This window comes from Saccopteryx bilineata, chromosome 3, assembly GCF_036850765.1.
Source record: "Saccopteryx bilineata isolate mSacBil1 chromosome 3, mSacBil1_pri_phased_curated, whole genome shotgun sequence".
NCBI classification, from domain to species: domain Eukaryota; kingdom Metazoa; phylum Chordata; class Mammalia; order Chiroptera; family Emballonuridae; genus Saccopteryx; species Saccopteryx bilineata.
The window spans coordinates 35,378,855-35,401,356 of record NC_089492.1 but is presented as its reverse complement, the minus strand read 5'-3'; the positions used below and the strand labels follow the sequence as shown (position 1 = coordinate 35,401,356).

General features: G+C 38.5%; 2 protein-coding genes and 1 non-coding gene across 5 annotated transcripts in view; 1 reads left to right on the top strand and 2 right to left on the bottom strand.

Moving 5' to 3' along the window:
- LOC136329571 (DNA-directed RNA polymerases I, II, and III subunit RPABC4-like) overlaps nt 1–22,502 on the bottom strand; it is a 387,759-nt gene that overhangs the window by 31,955 nt on the left and 333,302 nt on the right. The gene's annotated exons all lie outside the window — the stretch shown is intronic.
- The window catches only part of SPAG1 (sperm associated antigen 1), a 124,216-nt gene that overhangs the window by 59,840 nt on the left and 41,874 nt on the right, over nt 1–22,502 (top strand). For 2 of the 3 annotated variants that reach the window (XM_066265951.1, XM_066265952.1), the window contains exons 5-10: nt 1,055–1,119; nt 2,390–2,499; nt 3,088–3,193; nt 16,168–16,298; nt 19,161–19,267; nt 20,705–20,858. In XM_066265951.1, coding sequence (XP_066122048.1) covers nt 1,055–1,119; nt 2,390–2,499; nt 3,088–3,193; nt 16,168–16,298; nt 19,161–19,267; nt 20,705–20,858 — 673 coding nt within the window. The remainder of the gene's footprint in view (nt 1–1,054; nt 1,120–2,389; nt 2,500–3,087; nt 3,194–16,167; nt 16,299–19,160; nt 19,268–20,704; nt 20,859–22,502) is intronic. The other variant, XM_066265953.1, reaches the window with a different exon arrangement.
- TRNAS-AGA (transfer RNA serine (anticodon AGA)) lies at nt 1,870–1,945 on the bottom strand. The gene has a single exon. It is a non-coding gene; the product is annotated as a tRNA-Ser (tRNA).

Sequence of the window (22,502 nt, the reverse complement as noted above, 5' to 3'; positions counted from 1 at the left end):
GTTTCCAGAGAATGCTCTGTGGACCCTGATCATCCCTGAGATCCTTCTGGGGCATCCAGAAAGTCAATGCTGTTTTACAAAATCATGCTAGTGCTTTGACTTTTTTGCTGTGTTGACATTTGCACTGAGGATAGAACTGCTAGTACCTTAGCCCAGATCAAGGCAGTAGCACCAAACTGTACTGTAGTCACTGTTTTCTCCACTGCTGCAAAATGCCAGTTAAACATAAAAATGTCTTTGATGAAACAGTCAAACTTACTTATTTTGTTAAATCTTGAATCTCAAAGACAATCTTTTTAATATTCTGTGTGACAAAATGGGAAGTAAGCAGAAAGCATTTCACTGTGAAGTGAAATATGATTGTTATCTCAGGAAAAGCACTTGAATGATTGAATTGCCAGCTTAAGTCACCACTTTTTCCTGGAATATCTTCCTGCAGAAGTTCGTGTTTACTCAGACTTGGGTTTTTGGCAGACATTGCACTGAAAATGAATGAGTGGGCCTGTCACTTCCAGGAAAACAACTGATAATGTCTTTTGCCAGTGATAACACCTGAGCTTTCCAGTATAATTTCAAAGTATTTCATATTCTTATGTGGCTCTTGAATACTTGCTCAGGACAAAACAAAAATGAATTTCTTAAGGGGCATACTTAGACTTTTTGATGAGCTCCATGAAGATAATTAACATACAGTTTTTAATTGTATAATGAAATGTATGAATATTTGGAAGATTTGCTTAACTTCACACGGCCAATGCTCAATGTTACAAAACCATTCAAAATGGTTTCAGATTATGGTTAACTTTTAAGAAACCATTTAAGAAACTATTTTATTGCTTCATATTCATTTTGAAATATCCCCTAATTTTTGTGAGCAGTATATTATTATGTTAATAATTTTAATAATAGAATTGCTATAACTTCAAGGATACCTATTTTTCTTATTCATTCAATTTGTGTATCTTACTCCTATAATACTTCATATTGCATTTTTAGTAAAACCTGCTAATCTTGTATTATATATGTTTCATAAAGTATGATTTTATATTTTTAGGAAAAATATTCTAAAAGTAGACCAGCTAAAAAGAAAATTCCAAGGGATTATGCAGAGTGGGATAAGTATGTTTTATATTTCTGTGTTGTTTTTTTAATTTACTTTTTTATGTAAGAGGAGGGGAGACAGAGAGACAGACTCCCACATGCGCCCTGACCAGTATCCACTGGGCAACCCCATCTCAGTCTGATGCCCGAATTGATCAAGCTATTTTTAGCACCTGAGATGAATGCACTGAGACCAACTGAGCTATCCACAGTGCCTGAGGCTGATGCTCAAACCAATCAAACCACTGGCTGCAGGAGGGGAAGAGTGAAAGAAGGAGGAGAGAAGCAGATAGTCACTTCTCTTGTGTGCCTTGACTGGGATTTGATTCCGGGATGTCCATATGCTGGGCTGATGCTCTATCCACTGAAGAAACCAGCCATGGCTTATATTTCTTTGTGTAAAATTTGTCACTGAAAAGTTCTATACCTTAAAATACTGTAATAAGTTCTTTTTTTTTAATTTTTTTTTTTGCTATTTTCTGAAGCTGGAAACAGGGAGAGACAGTCAGACAGACTCCCGCATGCGCCCGACCAGGATCCACCCGGCATGCCCACCAGGGGCGATGCTCTGCCCACCAGGGGGCGATGCTCTGCCGTCGCCATGTTGCGACCAGAGCCACTCTAGCGCCTGGGGCACAGGCCAAGGAGCCATCCCCAGCGCCCGGGCCATCTTTGCTCCAATGGAGCCTTGGCTGCAGGAGGGGAAGAGAGAGACAGAGAGGAAGGCGCGGCGGAGGGGTGGAGAAGCAAATGGGCGCTTCTCCTGTGTGCCCTGGCCGGGAATCGAACCCGGGTCCTCTGCACTCTAGGCCGACGCTCTACCGCTGAGCCAACCGGCCAGGGCTGTAATAAGTTCTTAATTATTACAAACCTGAACATATCAAGAATACCAAGGTACTTCAGCAGAGTACTAAAAGTATATGGTCTTAAGCACTCTTGATTTTTTTTTTCATTAAGTAAAACTCATCTGTATCCTTTTGTTTATAAGAGCAACCAAAAATAGCTAATATAATCCTTATACCAATGCAAAATGAAAAGGACATAAGTTTTGGGAGAAACTTGTCACAATTTTAATTACAAAATTCTGAACAGTTTAGGTTTGATTAATATTTAAGTTCTCATTAAATTACATGGTTTCCGGGGAAAAATACAGATGACTTGTATTACAAACCTATTATGCAGTTTTGGAACACGTGTTTAAAGGCACAGTGATACAAATACAAGAATATCAATAATAAGGTTTATTTTATTATATAGTACTTTGTTAGTTTTTATTCTTTCTTTTAAGATTTGATGTGGAAGAAGAATGTTCAAAAATTGATGAAGATCACAAAGAGAAAACTCGAGTAAACAACAAGTCACATTTGTCTAAAATTGAGACAAGATTAGACACAGCAGGTAATTGGAAAAAAAATAACAATTTAGTAGTCTTTAAATATTTTGAATTATAATAAAAGCTATCAAACTAGAAGACATTCCCTTTAAGTGGTGTAGATATTCATTAAAAGTTTATGGTTTTCTCCTGAAGCTGACTGAGCCTGTCTAACAAATTCAGATCTATCCTGTACTTAATTTTATGTGAGTAATAGTTATACTACTTAAATTTAGTAAAATTTAAAAATACAAACCTTGTTGTCAAGGTTTTTGTTTTTCATTCCTTTTTTATAATCCTTTTACCTTCAGATTACTCAAATTTATTTTCTTTTTGTCTCAAAATGAACTGATGGAACAGTCTGTTTATTTTCATTTGAAGTCTATAGGCATATAGCACCTTTAAAGGGAAATAAAACCAATCATAAAAAAATCTTAATCCTCAAAAATTGTGAATGATTAAAGCAAGAGAGGAAACATTACTAAATTTAGAGAACCTTTTATTTTCTTTTAATGATTTAAAATTTTCTGTTAAAATAAGCATCCTTAGATTAAAAAATTTAAAAACATTCTATTGTTATATTTTTACTTAAAGCAGATAGCATTTGCTTCTAGGTTTAAGTGAGAAGGAGAAGGATTTTCTTGCTACTCGTGAAAAGGAAAAAGGAAATGAAGCTTTCCACTCGGGAGATTATGAAGAGGCTGTGAAATATTACACAAGGTGAGCAGATTTTTGTTTTGGTTTAAACTTGCTATTGAAAAATGATGGTGTTTAAATTTAATTGTTGAAATGATATGAATAAGCTAAATAGTCTATGTCAGAATCACTTAAGATACTGTATTTATGGTTTATCATAAATTCACTTGTGTTTGCCTGTTGTTTTTTTTTCAATACTTTCCTCAAAGCTCCCACCAACCCCCACTTCTGACAGAGGTCCTAACTTTCCTATTTTATAGGGAAAAAAGAAGCCATCTAAAAGGAACTCCAGATAGCATAGATCGAATCCTAGTGCCTATAACACTGCCTCTCACCACAGGGCCTTTACATGTGCTGGATCTTCTGTCTAAAAATACTCTTCCCTCTTCTCATTATCTAGTTAAATCTTACTTATTTTTATATCTCAGTTTATGCCTCGCTTCTTTGGAGAAGTCTTCCCTGACTTCCCAAAATAGGTTAAATCTTCAGCCTAATTCATCCCCCACCATCATCCTCCTTCCTCCCCCCCCCCAATTTATAGGCTCTTATAGCAATCTTACTTCTCCTTTGTAGCACCTGCTAGAAGTACAATTTAAATTTGTGTGATTTAACGCTAACTGGACCCTTAAGCTCTGGAAGAGCAGAACGTCCTTGTCAGTTTTTACAGCATTGTATCCCCAGTAAAGTGCCTGCTTCATGGTATATGTTCAGTAAATACCTGTATGAACATTTTTTTTAGTCAGGTTTTTATTTATTGATTTTACAGGGAGAAGAGAGTGAGGGGGATGAAGGGGGAACGAGAAGTATAGTTTCTGGAGTGCAGTTGTTCATGACTCACTTGTTGCTTGTCATATATGCCTTGACCGGGCAAGCCAGCGTTTTGAACCTATGACCTCAGCATTCCAGTTCAACACTCTATCCACTGCACCACCATAGGCCAGGCTTTACCTGTATGAAGTTTTGAAGCTCTTACAGCCTATAAAAAGTAGACTAAGCCTGACCAGGTGGTGGCGCAGTGGATAGAGCGTCGGACTGTGATGCGGAGGATCCAGGTTCGAGACCCCGAGGTCGCCAGCTTGAGCTAGGGCTCATCTGGTTTGAGCAAAGCTCACCAGTTTGGACCCAAGGTCACTGGCTCAAGCAAGGGGTCACTCGGTCTGCTGACAGCCCAAGGTCAAGGCATATATGAGAAAGCAATCAATGAACAACTAAGGAGCCGCAACAAAAAACTGATGATTGATGCTTCTCATCTTTCTCCATTCCTGTCTGTCCCTATCTGTCCCTCTCTCTGACTCTCTCTCTCTGTCTCTGTAAAAAAAAAAAAAGAAATGTGGACTAAGTTCCTGATACATTAAGACACACTATGCTTCTAGAATCACTAATGCTACCTTAGAACTAAACTCTGTACAACCTTCCTTGTAAACAACATGCTTTCAGTGTTGTGTCTCTAGAGAAATTTTTCTCGGACTGTTTATGTGAGCATACATGGTAAACAGGATATTAATGTACAGTATCAGTCATTTAGTACAGCCTCCCCTATTCAGCCAGTTATCAGCTCTGACATTGTTCTTTCTCTTGTAGATTTCCACCAGTGAAGAATATCATATTTAGGAAAGGGAACAACGTTTTTCTTCTTTAGAGAAAGCATAGAGTTGAAGAAGTAAAGCATTGCATGATGGTTAAGAGAACCCATACTGCCAGTTTCTGATCTTGGGAAGATTCTTCATCTCTTGCCTCAGTTTTCTCACTGGGATGAAGTTGCAGCTGTGGGGATTAAATCAAACAACACACTGACAGGCAGGATAAAGTGGTGGTAAAGGGAAGCAGGCGATGGAGTGGACTGTTTGGGTTGGAACCCTGACTCTTCCTGTTACTAGCTTGTGGCCTTGGGCACCGCCACTTTACCTTTCAGTTGCCTCTGTCTTCTCACCTGTAGAATGAATGGGGAGAGCGGTAAAGCCTCCTGTATGGACTGTAATGAGGTTTAGATGAGTTTAGTGCTTAGTGCCTGGCAGTGGCAGTGGGAAGTGCTCATTGTCAGGTACTTATATTATTTCTTCTTACGTGTATTTTCCATGTCTGATCTCTACCCACCCATGCAACTTCTTTAGCATCTTTTCTTTTTTTTGAGACAGAGACAGAGAGAGAGACAGAGAGGGACAACTAGGGACAGACAGACAGGAAGGGAGAAACATGAGAAGCATCAACTTCTATTTGTGGCACCTTAGATGTTCATTGATTGCATTCTCATATGTGCCTTGACTGGGGGGCTACAGCAGAGTGAGTGACCTTGGGCTCAAGCCAGTGACCTTTGGACTCAAGCCAGCAACCCTGGGGTCATGTCTGTGATCTCATGCTCAAGCCAGGGACCCCGTGCTCAAGCTGATGAGCCTGTGCTCAGGCTGGCAACCTCGGGGTTTCGAACATGGGTCCTCTGCATCCCAGTCCAATGCTCTATCCACTGCGCACTGCCTGATCAGGCTAACTTCTTCTAACTTCTTTATATTTGTCTTTTTTTAAACCCTTTATCTTTTTTTGCATATTTTAATTTTTCAATTACTGTTTACTTTTAATATTATTTTGTATTAGTTTCAGATGTAAAGCATACTGGTTAGACAGTTGTATACTTTACAAAGTGTGTTCTTCTGATATTTGTAGCACCCACCTGGGCTGTGCCTTACTTTACATTCCCATGAGTCCTTTGTAATGCCAATTGGTACTTCTTACTCCCTTCACTTTTTCCCCCAGTCCCCTAACTCCCTGCCTCTCTGGCAACCACCAGTGCACTCTGTGTCTGTGAGTCTGTTTCACTTTTGTTTGTTTTTTCTTCAGCTTCCACATATAAGTGAAAACATATTTGTTTTTCCGTGACTAGTTTATTTTACTCAGCATAATACTCTCTAGGTCAATCCATGCTGTCACAAATGGGATGCTTTCATTCTTTTTTATGGATGAGTAATATTTCACTGTAGATGTATCACAGCTCTTTAATCTACTTGACTACTCATGGGCACTTGGGTTGCTTTCATATCTTGGCTGTTGTAAATAATGCTGTGATAAACTAGGGGTACATGTATTGAATCAGTGTTTTGGAGTTCTTCAGATAAATGCCCGAAAGTGGAATTGCTATCTCATATAATTAAAAATGAAACTGTCTTTATATTCATCTTTGCTAAGTTTAGTAAATTGACACTTTTGTGGCTTTCCATTTTCATCTTCTGTTCTTCTTCTGGTTTTATAAAATTCACTGCACTGATACCCTTATCTTTCCTATATCTCAGTGTATGTTATTTCACAGCATTCCAAATCAGTTATTTTAAGAAAGTCAGGAAGGTTTTAAGTTCTTCTTTTTATTAATTGATTATATATAGAGAGAGGGGGAGGGTAAACATTGATTTGTTGTTCCACTTACTTATGCATTCATTGGTTGATCTTTGTGTGTGTCCTGACCTGCTATTGAACCCACAACCTTGGCGTGTCGGGACAACCATCTAACCAACTGAATTACCCAACCAGGGCCAAAATTCTTTATTCTTTTGTGCTCATACCCTTCATCTAGCAAAATTTTCTCTATGAAAGTCTGTATTTCTCATTCAACTGACTTCTCTGTTTCCCTCAATTCAATTCATTTAATAAAACTGAAATCATTTTTTTAAAGTTAGATCTACTTTTAGATTACTAACTAATTTTTATCAGTTAACACAATAACAACTTAATAAAGGATATTAGTTGTGGTTGGTTGCTCCATATTTTTGTGCTAGGAAATTGTCCCCGAGGAGTGTTTAAAAAAAAAGTGTTTGATATTTGACATTAACTAAATTCATTTTTTAGGAGCTCTATGGTTATTTATAATTATATTCCTTTGTCACCTCTAAAGCTTGAGTCAACTTTAAACCTCTTAACTGGATATTGAAGTATCTGTCTAACTATTCATTTAGTATGTTTATAGAATTATAATTTATTAGTTTGGATGGTGCAGGCTGTAATAGTTTTCTAGGGATGCCATAACAAAGTATCACACACTCAGTGGCTTAAACAACAGAACTTTATTTTCTCACAGTTCTAGAGGCTGAAAATCTGAGATCAAGGTGTTGGCAGGGTCAGTTTCTTTTATACTTGATCTTAGTGAAAGGCTGAGAAGTGATGGGGTTGGTTTCTTTTGAGACCATTCTTATTGATTTATAGATTGTTGTCTTCTCTCTGTGCCTTTAAGTGGTCTTTCCTCTGTGTGTGTCTGTATTCTAATCTCATCTTCTTGTAAAGACAACAGTGATATTGAATTAGTGTCCACCTACACAACCTCATTTTAGTGTAATCACATCTTTAAAACTCTGTCTGCAATTCAAACACTTGGAGGTTAAATACCATGTTATTAAATAACAAATGGGTTAATAATGAGATCAAGGAAGAAGTAAAAAATTTCCTTGGAAACAAATGAAAATAAACATGCAACAACTCAAAATTTATGGGACACAGCAAAAGCAGTCCTGAGAGGGAAGTTCATAGCATTACAGGCATACCTTAAGAAGCAAGAGAAAGATCAAATAAACAACTTAATCTTGCATCTAAAAGAACAACAAATAAATCCCAGAGGAAGTAGATGGAAGGAAATAATAAAGATCAGAGCAGAAATAAATGACATAGAGGCTAAAAAAACAATACAAAAGATCAGTGAAACCAAGAGCTGGTTCTTTGAAAAGGTAAACAAGATAGACAAACCTTTAACCAGACTCATCAAGAAAAAAAGAGAGAGATCCAGAAGATGGTGATGGAGTGGGTGGATGTTACAGCTCCCACCTCTCAGAACCAAAGTGATTGATTACAACTTGGGAACAATCATCTTGAAAAACCAATTTTAGACTAAATTAAGAGGAATCTATAACCAAGCATCACCAACAACCACACTGAGACTGGTAGGAAGGGCAGAGATACAGAAAGGGCTGTCCAGGAGCAAGCAGAGACCCTGAGGGTCTCTCATGGCAGGGTGGGTTGCCCAGAGAATTGTGGGTCCTCAGTCCCAGGACTGGAGCCCCAGAGACTAGAAGAGGCGTATAGACAGTATTTAGCTGAAAGAAGAGCCAGGTTACTGTTTGCGAGAGGGAAATGGAACTCTCAGACCTAGGCTTCATCTTAAAGGGACCATGCTGAAAACCTCGTTTACAGCCACTTACCCAGGGCTCTGCAAGCGGGAAGCACTGAGAGGACTGGAGTTGTGAGAGGAGAGTGTAGTCTTGGGGGCACAGGGAGAGACTGTGTGGGACAGCCACCCTAACCCCTGTACCAGGTCACTCCTCAAACCTAAAATGGCCATTTTTTCTGGGATAAGCAATGCCAGCAAAGGGAAATAGTTACCCCGCCCACCAGAGGCTCTCCTACTCCAATCAGAGCAAAGAGTCGTTTAGAAGCAGGGGCGCATCAGGGACACAGGTTTTGAGTGCTGAGATCTGGGCTACACTGCCCTCCACGCTGCTGAGTACTCTCTGAAGGGTGGGCGGGGCCAGCTGCGGCAGCCATGGCGCTTGCAGCAGGGCAGGGGGTGGGGGAGGACCTGCTTAGAGGCCCACAGGGTGGCCCGCGCTGTGGCCCATGAGCCCACGCGCCAGCAGTGCTGGTGCCCAAGTGCCTGAGGAGGCGGTGGTGGGGGCGGGCCACAGAATGACCACACCTCGGGAATAGAGAGGCCGCGCACACTGGCCAAGAGTAGATAAAAGCCAGCAGCTGATATTTACAATGGTATTTGGGCCCAGCAGAGGCAGCCACAAATTCTGGATCACCTATAGCTCCAAGAAGATTGCTAAGGGCCAGTCATAAGCAGTGATCCCCACTGGTCTGTACCAGGTTCCAGCCAGGGAGGTCCAGGGCTGGCACATCCAGCAGCCAGATACAGACAGCATCATCTCAGGACTTAACAACCCTAGTTAGAATGATATCTTAAGGAAGGACTCCTCACACCTGACCTAGCTAAGGCAGAGAAAATGCTGACACAAATAGCAAAAAGAGCCACAGCAGCAGACAAGAAGCACACAGTGGATTACAAACAACAGCAGAGGCCAACTCAAGAAGATCTAGAAACAACAAAACTGGAAGCTGGAGGCAGACAACACCAACCCTATACTCAGCTAGCTACACAAGCTGCACACGCAAAGTAGCAGTCTATACACAGACAAAATGGGAAGACAGAGAAATGCAATCCAAATGAATCAACAAGAGAAATCCCCAGAAAAAGACCTGAATGAGATGGAAATAGTCAAGATACTGGATGCAGAGTTTAAAATAATGATTGTTAGGATGCTCAAGGCTCTTAGAGAAACAATGGATGGACATAATAAGCACCTAAAGAAAGAGATAGCAAGTATTAAAAAGGACATTGGAATCATAAAAAAGAATCAGAAATGATAAAATATCAGAAATGAAAACTACACTAGAAGGAATTAAAAGTGGACTGGATGAAGCAGAGGATCAAATCAGTGATTTAGAGGACTAGATAAATGAAAGCATGGAAGCAGAACAGCAAAAAGATAAGAGGATCAAAATGTCTGAGGAAACTAGGAGAGCTCTGTGACAACATGAAGAGAAACAACATTCGCATTATAAGGGTTTCTAAAGGAAAAGAAAAAGAACAAGGAATAGAGAACTTGATTGAAGAAATCATAGCTAAAAATTTTCCTAAGTTGATGAAGGAAAAAGTCACACAAGTTCAAGAAGCACAGAGAGTTTCATTAAAGAGGAACCGAAAGAGACCTACACCAAGACACATCATAATTAAAATACCAAAGTTAAGAGATAAAGAAAGAATACTAAAAGCTACAAGAGAAAAGTAGTCAATCACCGACAAAGGAGCCGTCATCTGACTTTTCAACAGAAACAGTTGAGGCCAGAATGGAATCACAAGAAATATTGAAAGTAATGCAAAAAAAGAGCCTACAACCAAGACTTCTTTATCTAGCAAGGCTGTTGTTCAAAATTGAAGGAGAAATAAAAAGCTTCCCAGACAAAACAAAACAAAAAACTCAAGGAATTTATTACAATCAAACCAATGCTGCAAGAAATGTTAAGGGGCCTGTTGTAAACAGATCAAAGGGAAAAAAATCTAGAAAAAGAAGAATGTAGATTTAAAGAATAAAATGCCAGTCAACAACTACTTGTCAATAATAAATGTAAATGGATTAAATGCTCCAATTGTAAGACATAGGGTAGCTGCATGGATAAGAAAACAGGACCCATACATATGCTCTCTACAAGAGACTCACCTCAAAACAAAAGATACACATAGACTAAAAGTGAAGGGATGGATAAAAGTATTTCACGAAAATGGAAATGAAACAAAGCTGGGGTAGCAATACTTATATCTGACAAAGTAGACTTTAAAACAATGGTTATAGTAAGGGATAAAAAAGGTCACTACATAATGATAAAGGGAGCTATCTAACAGGAAAATATAACCATTATAAATATCTATGTGCTTAAAATAAGAACACCTAAATATATAAAGCAGATTTTGTTTTGGACATAAAGGGTGATATCAACAGCAATACTATAATAGTAGGGGGTTTTAATACCCCACTAACATCAATTGATTGATCCTCAAGAAAGAAAATTAACAAAGAAACAGCAGCCTTAAAAGACACACTAGATCAACTGGATTTAATATTGTAGATATCTTTAGAACCTTTCACCCTAAAGCAGCAGAATATACATTCTTTCCAAGTGCTTATGGTAGATTCTCTAGGATAGACCACATGTTAGGACACAAAATGAGTCTCAATAAATTTAAGAAGATTGAAATCAAGCATCTTCTCTGATCAGAATGGCATGAAACTAGAAATCAACTACAATAGAAAAACTGAAAAACATTCAAACACTTGTAAACTAAATAGCATGTTATTAAATAGTAAATGGGTTAAAAAGGAGATCAAGGAAGAAATCAAACATTTTCTTGAAACAAATGAAAATGAACATACAACAACTCAAAATTTATGGGACACAGCAAAAGCAGTCCTGAGAGGGAAGTCGATAGCACTACAGGCATACCTTAACAAGCAAGAAAAAGCTCAAATAAACAACTTAACCAGGCATCTAAAATAACTAGATAAAGAAATGCAAGTAAAGCCCAAAGGAAGTAGAAGGAAGGAAATAATAAAGATCAGAGCAGAAATAAGTGACAAAGAGCCTAAAAAAACAATAAAATAAATCAATGAAACCAAGAGCTGGTTCTTTGAAAAGGCAAACAAGATGAATCTTTAACCAGACTCACCAAGAAAAACAGAGAGAGGACTCAAATAAATAAAATTAGAAATGAGAATGGAGAAGTAACAGCTGACCCTGCAGAAATACAAAGGATTGTAAGAAAATATTATGAATAACTGTATGGCAAAAAATTAGACAACCTAGGTCTGTGATGGCAAACCTTTTAATAAAAACCGCCCACTTTTGCAGTGGTGGTCAACCTGGTCCCTCCCGCCCACTAGTGGTAGTTTCAGCTTTCATGGTGGGTGGTAGCAGAGCAACAAAATGGTGCTGTGATTGGCCATGAAAGCTGTAACACCCACCAGTGGGTGGGAGGGACCAGGTTGACCAGCACTGCAAAAACGGACGGTTTTTATAAAAAGGTTCACCATCATGGACCTAGGTGAATGGACAAATTTCTTGAAACATATAATCTTTCAAAAATCAATCTGGAAGAATCAGAAAACCTAAACCAGTGGTTCTCAAAGTGTGCGCCAGGGCACACTGGTGTGCTCTTGATTTCCAGGTGTGCCCTATGATATTCCAGAGAAATATGTGCCCGTTGGGGACCAAAAAAACCAACAGGGTTTTTGGAGTTTAGATTTTGGGGGGACAGAGGTGTGGGGAATTGGCTGTAAGCTGACAGTCTGCCCAACCCTCCACCTCACTTGTCTGATTAGGTTGCAAAAAGGCTGTTAAGCTGTGTTGCTGAATTGTTTACACTACCCCCCATGTTCCCTGGAAAGACTGGAGGCAAGTTTCTTCTATCCTTTGTTTGGTGTAAAAAGTTAAGATGATATGTATGGTGGGGGTTTTGGATTGATGACTCAACATAAGGAATTGTTTCTTGAAGCCTTTTGGATTTCTGTAAAAGAAGGATATGTGGCAATATCTAAAAAAGCTTTGAACATTTTACTACAATTTTCAGCATCCTATTTATGTGAATTAGGATTTTTTACCCTCAACACAACAGTAAAAAGAGAGGAATTATTCAATGTATTGATGAGGAAATGAGAGTTTGCCTTTCAAATATATGCCCAAACATTGAAGAAATTGCTAGGACACATCAGGCTCATGTTTTTTTATAAACACAAAAATGAAAATACTTAACACATTCATGCCAGGAGCTGCTGAATTTACTAAATCTTACTAAGAATGTATCAATATATATAAAAAGATAACTTTTTTGTCATTTTTTTATTTTTAACCCCTCTTTTTTACCAATTCTATAAAGCATAACCAATAATGTAATATGAAAATGTTTTTTAATGTCAGAATAAATTTAATTTCATTGTATTTATTTCATTTAATTACCATGAAAGCATGCTTGTACTTTGTATTTTTTTCTTTAATATTTGACTTAATTATTATAACATATTTCTCAGAAACTTGTATATAGTACACCTACAATTATTTGTAGGATTTTAAATCTGGTCTGATTTTAAAAAGTTTGAGAACCACTGACCTAAACAGACCAATTACAATAAATGAAATTGAAACAGTTATCAATAAACTTCCAACAAACAAAAGCCCTGGGCAAGATGGCTTCACAGGTGAATTCTACCAAATATTTAATGAAGAACTAACTCCTGTCCTTCTCAAGCTATTTCAAAAAATTCAAGAGGAGGACTTCCAAGCTCCTTTTATGAGGAAAGTATAATCCTCATCCCAAAACCAGGCAAAGGCACTACAAAGAATGGAAACTATAGGCCAATATCCCTGATGAATTTAGATGCTAAAATTTTCAACAAAATATTAGCAAACTGGATCCAGCAATACATGAAAAAAATCATACACCATGATCAAGTGGGATTTATTCTGGGGAGTCAAGCCTGGTACAATATTCGCAAATCAGTCAATGTGATTCATCTCTTAAACAACCAAAGAAAAAGGGAAAAAGTCATGTGATTATATTAATAGATGCAAAAAAGCATTTGATAAAACCCAGCACCCATTTATGATCAAAACTCTCAGCAAAGTGGGAATACAGGGAACATATTTCAACGTAATAAAGGCCATCTATGACAAACCCACAGCCAACATCATAATCAATGGGCAAAAATTAAAAGCAATCCCCTTAAGATCAGGAACAAGGCAGTGGTGCCCCCTTTCACCACACTTATTCAACATAGTTCTGGAAGTCCTAGCCACAGTAATCAGACAAGAAGAAGAAATAAAAGGCATCCAAATTGGAAAAGAAGTAAAACTATCATTATTTGCTGATGACATGATACTGTACATAGAAAACCCTAAAGACTTGGTCAAAAAACTACTGGACCTGATAAATGAATTCAGCAAGGTGGCAGGATAAAACTTAATATTCCGAAATCAGAGGCATTTTTATACACCAACAATGAACTGTCTGAAAGAGAAATTAGGGAAACAATCCCCTTCACTATTGCAACAAAAAAAATAAAGTACCTAGGAGTGAATTTAACCAAGGAGGTTATACTTATACTCAGAAAATTATAAAACATTGATAAAAGAAATCAAGGAAGATACAAACAAGTGGAAGCATATACCGTGTTCATGGATAGGACGAATAAACATCATTAAAATGTCTATATTACCCAAAGCAATCTATAAATTCAGTGCAATTCCTATTAAAATACCAGTGGCATACTTCAAATATATAGAACAAATATTCCAAAAATTTATATGGAACCAAGAAAGAACACGAAGAGTCTCAGCAATCTTGAAAGAGAAGAATGAAGTGGGAGGTATCACACTTCCTGATATCAAGTTATACTACAAGCCATAGTAATCAAAACAGCATGATACTGGCATAAGAACAGGCATACAGATCAATGGAACAGAACAGAGAACCCAGAAATAAACCCACGCCTTTATGGTCAATTGATATTTGACAAAGGAGGTAAGAGCATACAGTGGAGTAAAGACAGTCTCTTTAATAAATGGTGTTGGGAAAATTTGACAGGTACATGTAAAAAAATGAAACTAGACCACCAACTTACACGATTCACAAAAATAAACTCAAATGGATAAAAGAGTTAAATGTAAGTCACAAAGACATAAACATCTTAGAGGAAAACATAGGCAGTAAACTCTCTGATATTTCTCGTAATATTTTTGCCGATTTATCTCCATGGGCAAATGAAATAAAGGACAAAATAAACAAATGGGACTATATCAAACTAAAAAGCTTTTGCACAACTAAAGACAATATGAACAAAATAAAAAGACAACCCACACAATGGGAGGACATATTCACCAGTATGTCTGTTAAGGGTTAATAACCAAAATTTATGAAGAACTTCTAAAACTCAACACCAGGACAGTAAACAATCCAATTAAAATATGGGCAAAAGAACTGAATGGACCCTTCTCCAAAGAGAACATACAGATGGCCAATAGGCATATGTAAAAATATTCAACGTCATTAAGCATCACAGAAATGCAAATTAACACCACAATGAGATACCACTTCACACCTGTCAGAATGGCACTCATTAACAAATCAACACACAAGTGCTGGTGAGGGTGTGGAAAAAGGGAACACTCCTGCACTGCTGGTGGGATGCAGACTTGTTCAGCCACTGTGGAGAACTGTATGGAGTTTCTTCAAAAATTAAAAATGGAACTGCCTTTTGACCCAGCTATGTCACTTCTAGAAATATATTCTAGGAATCCCAAAACACTAATTCAAAAGAAGAATGCACTCCCATGTTTATTGTGGCATTGTTTACAATAGCCAACATCAGGAAATAGCCCAAGTGTCCATCAATGGATGAGTGGATTAAAAAGCAGTGGTACATATACACAATGGAATACTATGTGGTCGTGAAAAAGAAGGAAATCTTACCTTTTGCAATGGCATGGATGGACTTCGAGATTATTATGTTAAGTGAAATAAGCCAGGCAGAGAAAGACAAATATCATATGATCTCACATATATGTGAAATCTAATGAACAAAGTGAACTGAGGAATGGAATAGAGGCAGAGTCAGGGATACAGGGATCAGAGGGACAGCTGTCAGAGGGAAGGGAAATGAAGTAATGGGATCAGAGAAGGTGAAGGGATTAGTGAAATTATACATAACACATAGATACAGATAACAAGACAGCAGATCTCAAAGAGAAGGGGGAAGGGGGCATTGGGGAACAAGGGGGTGGAGGTGAGGGAGTAATATTGAGTGGGACACTTGAATTCATGTTAACACAGTAAGTTAAAATTCATAAAAAATTTTTAAAAAGAAATGAAAGTGTAAATAAAGTGAGAAAAAAACTCTGTCTGCAAATATATTTACACTATGAGGTTCTGGGGTTTGGATTTCAACATAATGAATTTGGTGGGGGCAAAGAGACACAATTCTGCCCATAACAAAGGCTGTAACTGTTTTATTTACAACTTTAGCTGAGCTGCTCTGTCTTCCTGTGTTTAAAATTGGTCTGCTTGTTGCCAATGAGTTTCTCTCTCTCTTTTTTTTTTTTTTTTTTGTATTTTTCTGAAGCTGGAAACGGGGAGAGACAGTCAGACAGACTCCCGCATGCGCCCGACCGGGATCCACCCGGCACGCCCACCAGGGGCGATGCTCTGCCCACTGGGGGGGCGTCGCTCTGCGAGGGGAAAAGAGAGACAGAGAGGAAGGTGGGGGGGTGGAGAAGCAAATGGGCGCTTCTCCTGTGTGCCCTGGCCGGGAATCGAACCTGGGTCCCCCGCACGCCAGACCGACGCTCTACCGCTGAGCACGCCAGGCCGATGCTCTACCGCTGAGCCAACCGGCCAGGGCTAATGAGTTTCTCTTTTGCAGGAGCCTGTCAGTGCTTCCCACAGTAGTGGCCTATAACAATCGAGCTCAAGCAGAACTCAAACTACAGAACTGGAACAGTGCTTTTCAGGATTGTGAAAAAGTCTTGGAGTTAGAACCTGGAAACATAAAGGGTAAAAAATATTCCTAGAATGCTTTTATTTACAGCAGTATCCACTAAAGCCTGCAGGCTTTGTGTATGCACTCATGTATAAACTAAAAATATTTCAAATAAACTCAATTTCTATATGGGAATTATTACCTTCATAAAGTTACTTTTGATCTCAAGTTTAACTTGGCATTTAAATCCCTGATTGTTTGCATTGCAGTAGCCAATAATCTCAAAAGATTCAATAAAATATGTGTGCATTTTAAAGAAATATCTCAAGCTTGCATTTAGTTGTGTTTTTTTCAATTTATGATGTAAAGTACATATAAAATTTGCCATCTTACTTATTTTTAAGTTTACACTTCAATGGTATTATTGTGCAGTCATCACTTTATCCATCTCTAGAACTTTTTTCATCTTGTAAAACTGAAACACTGCACCTAATAAATCAAAACTGTATTCTTCCCTCCTCCCAGCCTCAGGCTATCACCACCTAGGGGGTCTTTGGGTTAAGAGAGTCTCAACATATGTTTTGACTTTACAACACTCACTCCCATAAAAACTTTTAAAAAATGACACATGAAGGTTTCAGCTTATGCCATTATCATCCTACTTTCAGAGTACGTGGGCAAACTAGTTTGGCTGCAGGCAGTGGAAGAATACGTAGTGTTCTTTTTCTGTGGCTTAGTTGTGTCTTTATGTTCTAGATTATGATTTTGCAACTGTGTTAGGATAGGTAAGTGACTTAGGCTAGGGTGTGTTTCAACTTACAGTGGTACCTTGATACATGAGCACTTTAAATCACGAGCAATTTGAGAGACGAGCAGTCACTCAAGGGATTTTTTGCTTTAAGTGATGAGCGGATATTTGAACCATGAGCTTCTGCCACCCTCCACTAGATAGCCTGCTGAACGTTCTGAAAGGGAGGAAGAAACAAACTTCCATGGAAAGGTTTTTGTTGAAATGGCCTCTAAGTAAAAGCGAGGAAAGGGTGGTGAAAAAGCCAAAAGTCTGTGAAGAAAATGATGACGATTAAGCAAAGTAAAAAAATAACAATTAAGTTTAGTGATAAAGTTACATATCATACATAGTGTGTAAGATAAATTTTGCAATTAAATGTAGTTTTCAATGTGTAGAGAGTTAGTTATGTTAAGAGATAGCGCGTGAAATGAAAACCTCCTCCTGACCAGTCTCCTCCCCCTTTGCCAGCACCTTCACCTGACCTTGAAGGTAAATAAACCAGTTTACTTCTTTATTCTCTTATTATGTGTGTGTGTGTGTACATATATATGTATATATGTGTGTGTGTGTATGTATATATATATATGTATTTGTTACTTATAAAGTACATTTTCTTATTTAAAAGCATATAAAACAAAAAATTCATGTGGTTTTTGGGTACCAGAACAGATTAATTGCATTTCTGTTAATTTAAATGGGAAAATTTGATTTGACACACAAGCAAATTGAGTCACGAGCTCAGCCATGGAACGAATTAAACTCATGTGTCAGGGTACCAGTGTACTCCAAAATTTGGATGAAATCCCTGTCGTAGGAACAGAACTGCGGTAACCTGAGGACCCCCTGTACTTTCTGTCTCTGACTTCCCTTTACTAGGTATCGCATGTAAGTGGAATCGTACAGTGTTCATATATTTGTGACTAGTTTATTGAACTGTGACTTTTTACCTAAAAATATTTAGATACAATTTAATATATATTTTCTGATACTTAATAATAAAATAAGAAGCCCACACCAAAGTTCTAGAACCTTCTACCAGCTGCTTTGTGGGCATTTCCACCTAGATGTCCATAGACATTTTGTATTAAATATATCCAAAATAAACTACATATTTCCAACAAAACCTGTACCTTTTTTTTTTTCCATCAAGAAAACGTTTTCGTTTAAAACTAACAAGGGAGGGAAAGGCAGGGCTGCACCAATGGGCACAGACCTGATTCTTCAAGTAGTGATTCTGTCCCCAGTGCCACGCCATGGGACAAGGACCATCTGTGCTCAAGTGGGAGCAGGGGCTAGCGTGTCATAGAATAACTAGATAAATAGACTTCTAGGAAAGAAGAGGCTGTTCAGGTACAGTAGTCATTTTCTGCAGGAGCTGGGGTGGGAGGGAAGCCCAGATTTCCTGTCACAGTGACTGGAACACCTTGTCCTGGTCAAAGTCCAATGTATGTAAGTCAGACTCCACTCTCCATTTCTATGAGCGAGAAGGAATCATTCTAAGAGGGAGTAGCATACATTAAAATAGACTCGTTCAATTTTTTTAAATGTTTTTGGATTCAAACAAATATGAACACTTTTTTCACATGGAATGTACCTTTTGTTATCTGCAAACATGGGTAGGCAGAAACCATGGGGGTGCTGGGTGAAGGATCCTGGAACATTAGCCCTAAATGTCATTGTCAATGCCCTCCTTTCAGCATAAAGTGATCTGTGCCTGTATTTTGTCCCTGTCACAGAATAGGGGTGGGCTCCTAGCTCTACGCTGGTACCTGGTCAAGGTTTTTCGGTCTCCTGAAGGGGCCACACTACCACTGTGCCAGCCCTGTGCCAAGCACTTTACATGTATTAACTCTGTTAATTTTTACAATATCTCAGTGGGGATGCAGATGATATTATTAGTACACTCATTTGTAAGAAAGAGGAAACTGAGGCATAAAATGCTTAAGCAACTCACCCCAGATCTTTCTTGTTCACCTCAGTATCATTTTTTATATGTGCAACAATATGAAAATGGGTGTAGTTAAGCTTTGCACAATTGCATCCTAAACTGTTTTGTGCTACTTATATTCCTCCACTTGAGAAATATGTTAGCCATAATGCCATATGTTAAAAAAATAATCTAACTTTTATTTTGGTAAATTTCTAGCTCTTCTGCGCCGGGCCACTACATATAAACATCAAAACAAGCTCCAGGAAGCGATAGAAGATTTGAGTAAAGTACTGGATGTTGAACCTGATAATGAGTTTGCCAAAGTGAGTACAGAAAGTGATTCCTCACCAAATTCTATAGTTTACTATTTCTATATTTTTGTTAAAGTGATATCAGTTTTGCTGGATACATGATATTAGGATTAGGTTGCAGCTTTGACAAGTAGGTATATCCCAGACACCCCAAGGTGTTAATGTCTATTTGAAGTGAAAGAAAGCAAGCTCTTAAACTGTTCAGAACTGTAAACCTACTTCTGGAGGACAGATACTTAATATTTTCCCTCCCTACTGTGTTATAGGCAGTGATTGAGCTAATTTCAGTTTATTATGCAGCAGCTCAGTGTATAAATTTCCTAGGTGGGATTAGGCATGAGTCTGATTGGCCATAACAGAGTGCTTCTTTCTGTAACTTGCAAGGTAAGTGTGCATCACTGACAGCAGACTGACTGAGATGTGACTCGGGGATCTGTAGTAAGGCCTAGAGAGTAGAAGTAAATGTTGAGAACTGTGAAGGGTCTGAGATTTTACCTACTGGCAAATGAACAAGGTGGCCTATAAGAACATGCAGGATTCCTGGGTCATACACAAAGGACTTTGTGTTACTCACAGCACAGCAAGCCAATGAGCTTAAGTTTATGTTGGTTCCCCTAGCTCCCAAGTCTCATGGGGGTGGTACGGAATGGCCCAGATAGATGCTGCACACTCAGTGAATCTGTGTCACAGTGGAGGAACCCAAATTTTACAGAACCCCCATCTTTCATGGAATACAAATTAACCTGCCCAACCAAAGAGGGAAATATTATCTTTATTTTCCTAGAGAGTGAACAAATCTGCTCTTTCCTCTGAAGAGAAATACTCTATTTCCCAAGGCTGTTTTCAGTACAAACATCCTTAAAAAGGTAGTCTAGAACAAAGGTTGTTTAGTTCCTCTGCTCACAATATATTCAGAAATGAGAAACCCATGGACAACTGTTTTCCAACAGTAAGTTTCACTGTTTCCACACACACCTGTTGGGCTTTCTCTCTCTGAAAGGCAGCGAAAGCCGCCGGCACACAGCTGCATCTATCAAGTCAGCATTTCAGTGGGTTAGTTTTAGGGCCCAGATTAGGAACAGATCTTCTCCCCGTAGCATTTCCTTTTTATAACGGTATGTTCGTTATTTATAGATGCATGCGCACGTTATCGAGGGAGGTGATCGTCAGAAGATCAATAGTGTTATCAGTGTGGCAGGGTTTCAGATAACATTTTCTCTCTTTTTTATACTTCTTATGCTTTAAGTTTTTTACAATAGCCATGTATGATTATAATCAGACAAAGCAACAAAGTAGTTTGAAAAAGAAAAACAACAGACCACCGTAAAAAGCCTAATTTTAGTTGTTGTTATTCACTTCTTAACCTATGCTTCATATTCCTACCTGAAAGAGTAGTTGTTGTTTTTATTAAAGGAAAAAATCTTATTTAATATGGTGATTATGTTGCAGAACATCTTGTCAGAGGTTGAAAGAGATCTGAAAAATGCTGCACCAGCGTCTAAGACTCCAACCAAGGGAAGAAGGATGGTTATTCGGGAAGTAGACAACTCCGAGGATGAAAATGGAAAGGACAGTGAAAGCAAACATGAAGATGTCAGTAGAGGTGAGAGTAAAACATGTTTTCTCTTCTGTTATGTAAAATATTACCTTGTTACATGATGAGTTAGTCTATGAAACTTTTTAGAGCTTTACCTTGTTAATCCATGAGCAAGTTTTTCCTTAATCTTTTTCTTAACACAGTTCATTTTTTTTTTATTGAGGTATAATTGATGTATAGAATTATATTAGTTTCATAGGATTCGATATTTGTATATATAGCAACATGATCACCACAATGTGTCTAGTTAACAGAGGTCATCTTTTTTTTAATACAATCTCCCAAACCCATTTTTCTTTTTAACCTGACTCCTTTTTTTTTTTTTTTTTTTTTTTTTTGTATTTTTCTGAAGTTGGAAACAGGGAGGCAGACAGACTCCTGCATGCGCCCGACCGGGATCCACCCGGCAGGCCCACCAGGGGGCGATGCTCTGCCCCTCTGGGGCATTGCTCTGTTGCAACCAGAGCCATTCTAACGCCTGAGGCAGAGGCCATGGAGCCATCCTCAGTGCCCAGGCCAACTTTTTGCTTCAATGGAGCCTTGGCTGCGGGAGGGAAGAGAGAGACAGAGAGGAAGGAGAGGGGGAGGGGTGGAGAAGCAGATGGGCGCTTCTCCTATGTGCCCTGGCTGGGAATCGAACCCGGGACTCCTGCATGCCAGGTCGACGCTCTACCACTGAGCCAACCGGCCAGGGCCCAACCTGACTCCTTTTTTTTAATGCCCAGTTTAACTCCTGATTATCATCTTTAAATGCAAATGTCTGTGTCTCTGTGATACCAACTATTTGCAAGTTAACCTTAAATCTCTCTCTTAGGTGATTGTTTTATACATTGCTATTGGCTGTGAAAGAATGTACTGGTTTCAAAGGAGTATACTTTGCCTTTAATGAATGCATTGTTAAAAAAATTGCTATGCAATTTAATTTTCTCAAAAAATTTCTTTAATGCAATTTTACTTTTGATATAATTTTTTAAAAGTCTAGATTAGATCAAACTTAATTTTTATAGTATAAAACAATGAAATTGACATCAGCTTTAAGAGGAACGATCTGCCTACTCATTCTACTGTGGGTGTGATCCCCCCCCCCCATTTTTGAAAGCCTTTGAGTAACAAAGGGGAAATATTAAATATCAATTTTGATAATCATTCACTGGTAAAAATCAACTTTATGTAATTTGACAGAATATTTTAATTTTGAGAGAGAAATATAAAATATCAATTCATTCAACTTAAAAAATAGTAAGAAGTATAAGTTTTAAGTTTTCTTTTGTGTGTATGTGTATTCTTTTTTTTATTAAGTGAGAGGCTGGGAGGCAGAGACTGACTCCTGCATGCGCCCTAACCAGGATCCACCTGGCAAGCCCCTACCAGGCAATACTCTGCCTGTCTGGGCCGCTGCTCTGTTGCTCTGCAACTGAGCTATTTTTAGCACCTGAGGCCAAGGCCATGGAGCCATCCTCAGCACCTGGGACCAACTTTTGCTTGAACCATTCAAGCCATTGGCTGTGGGAAAGGAAGAGCGGGGGAGGGAGGGGTGGAGAAGCAGATGGTTGCTTCTGTGTGACCTGACCAGGAATCGAACCCAGGACTTCCACATGCTAGCTGATGCTCTACCACTGAGCTAAATGGCCAGGGCCAAGTTTGTTTGTT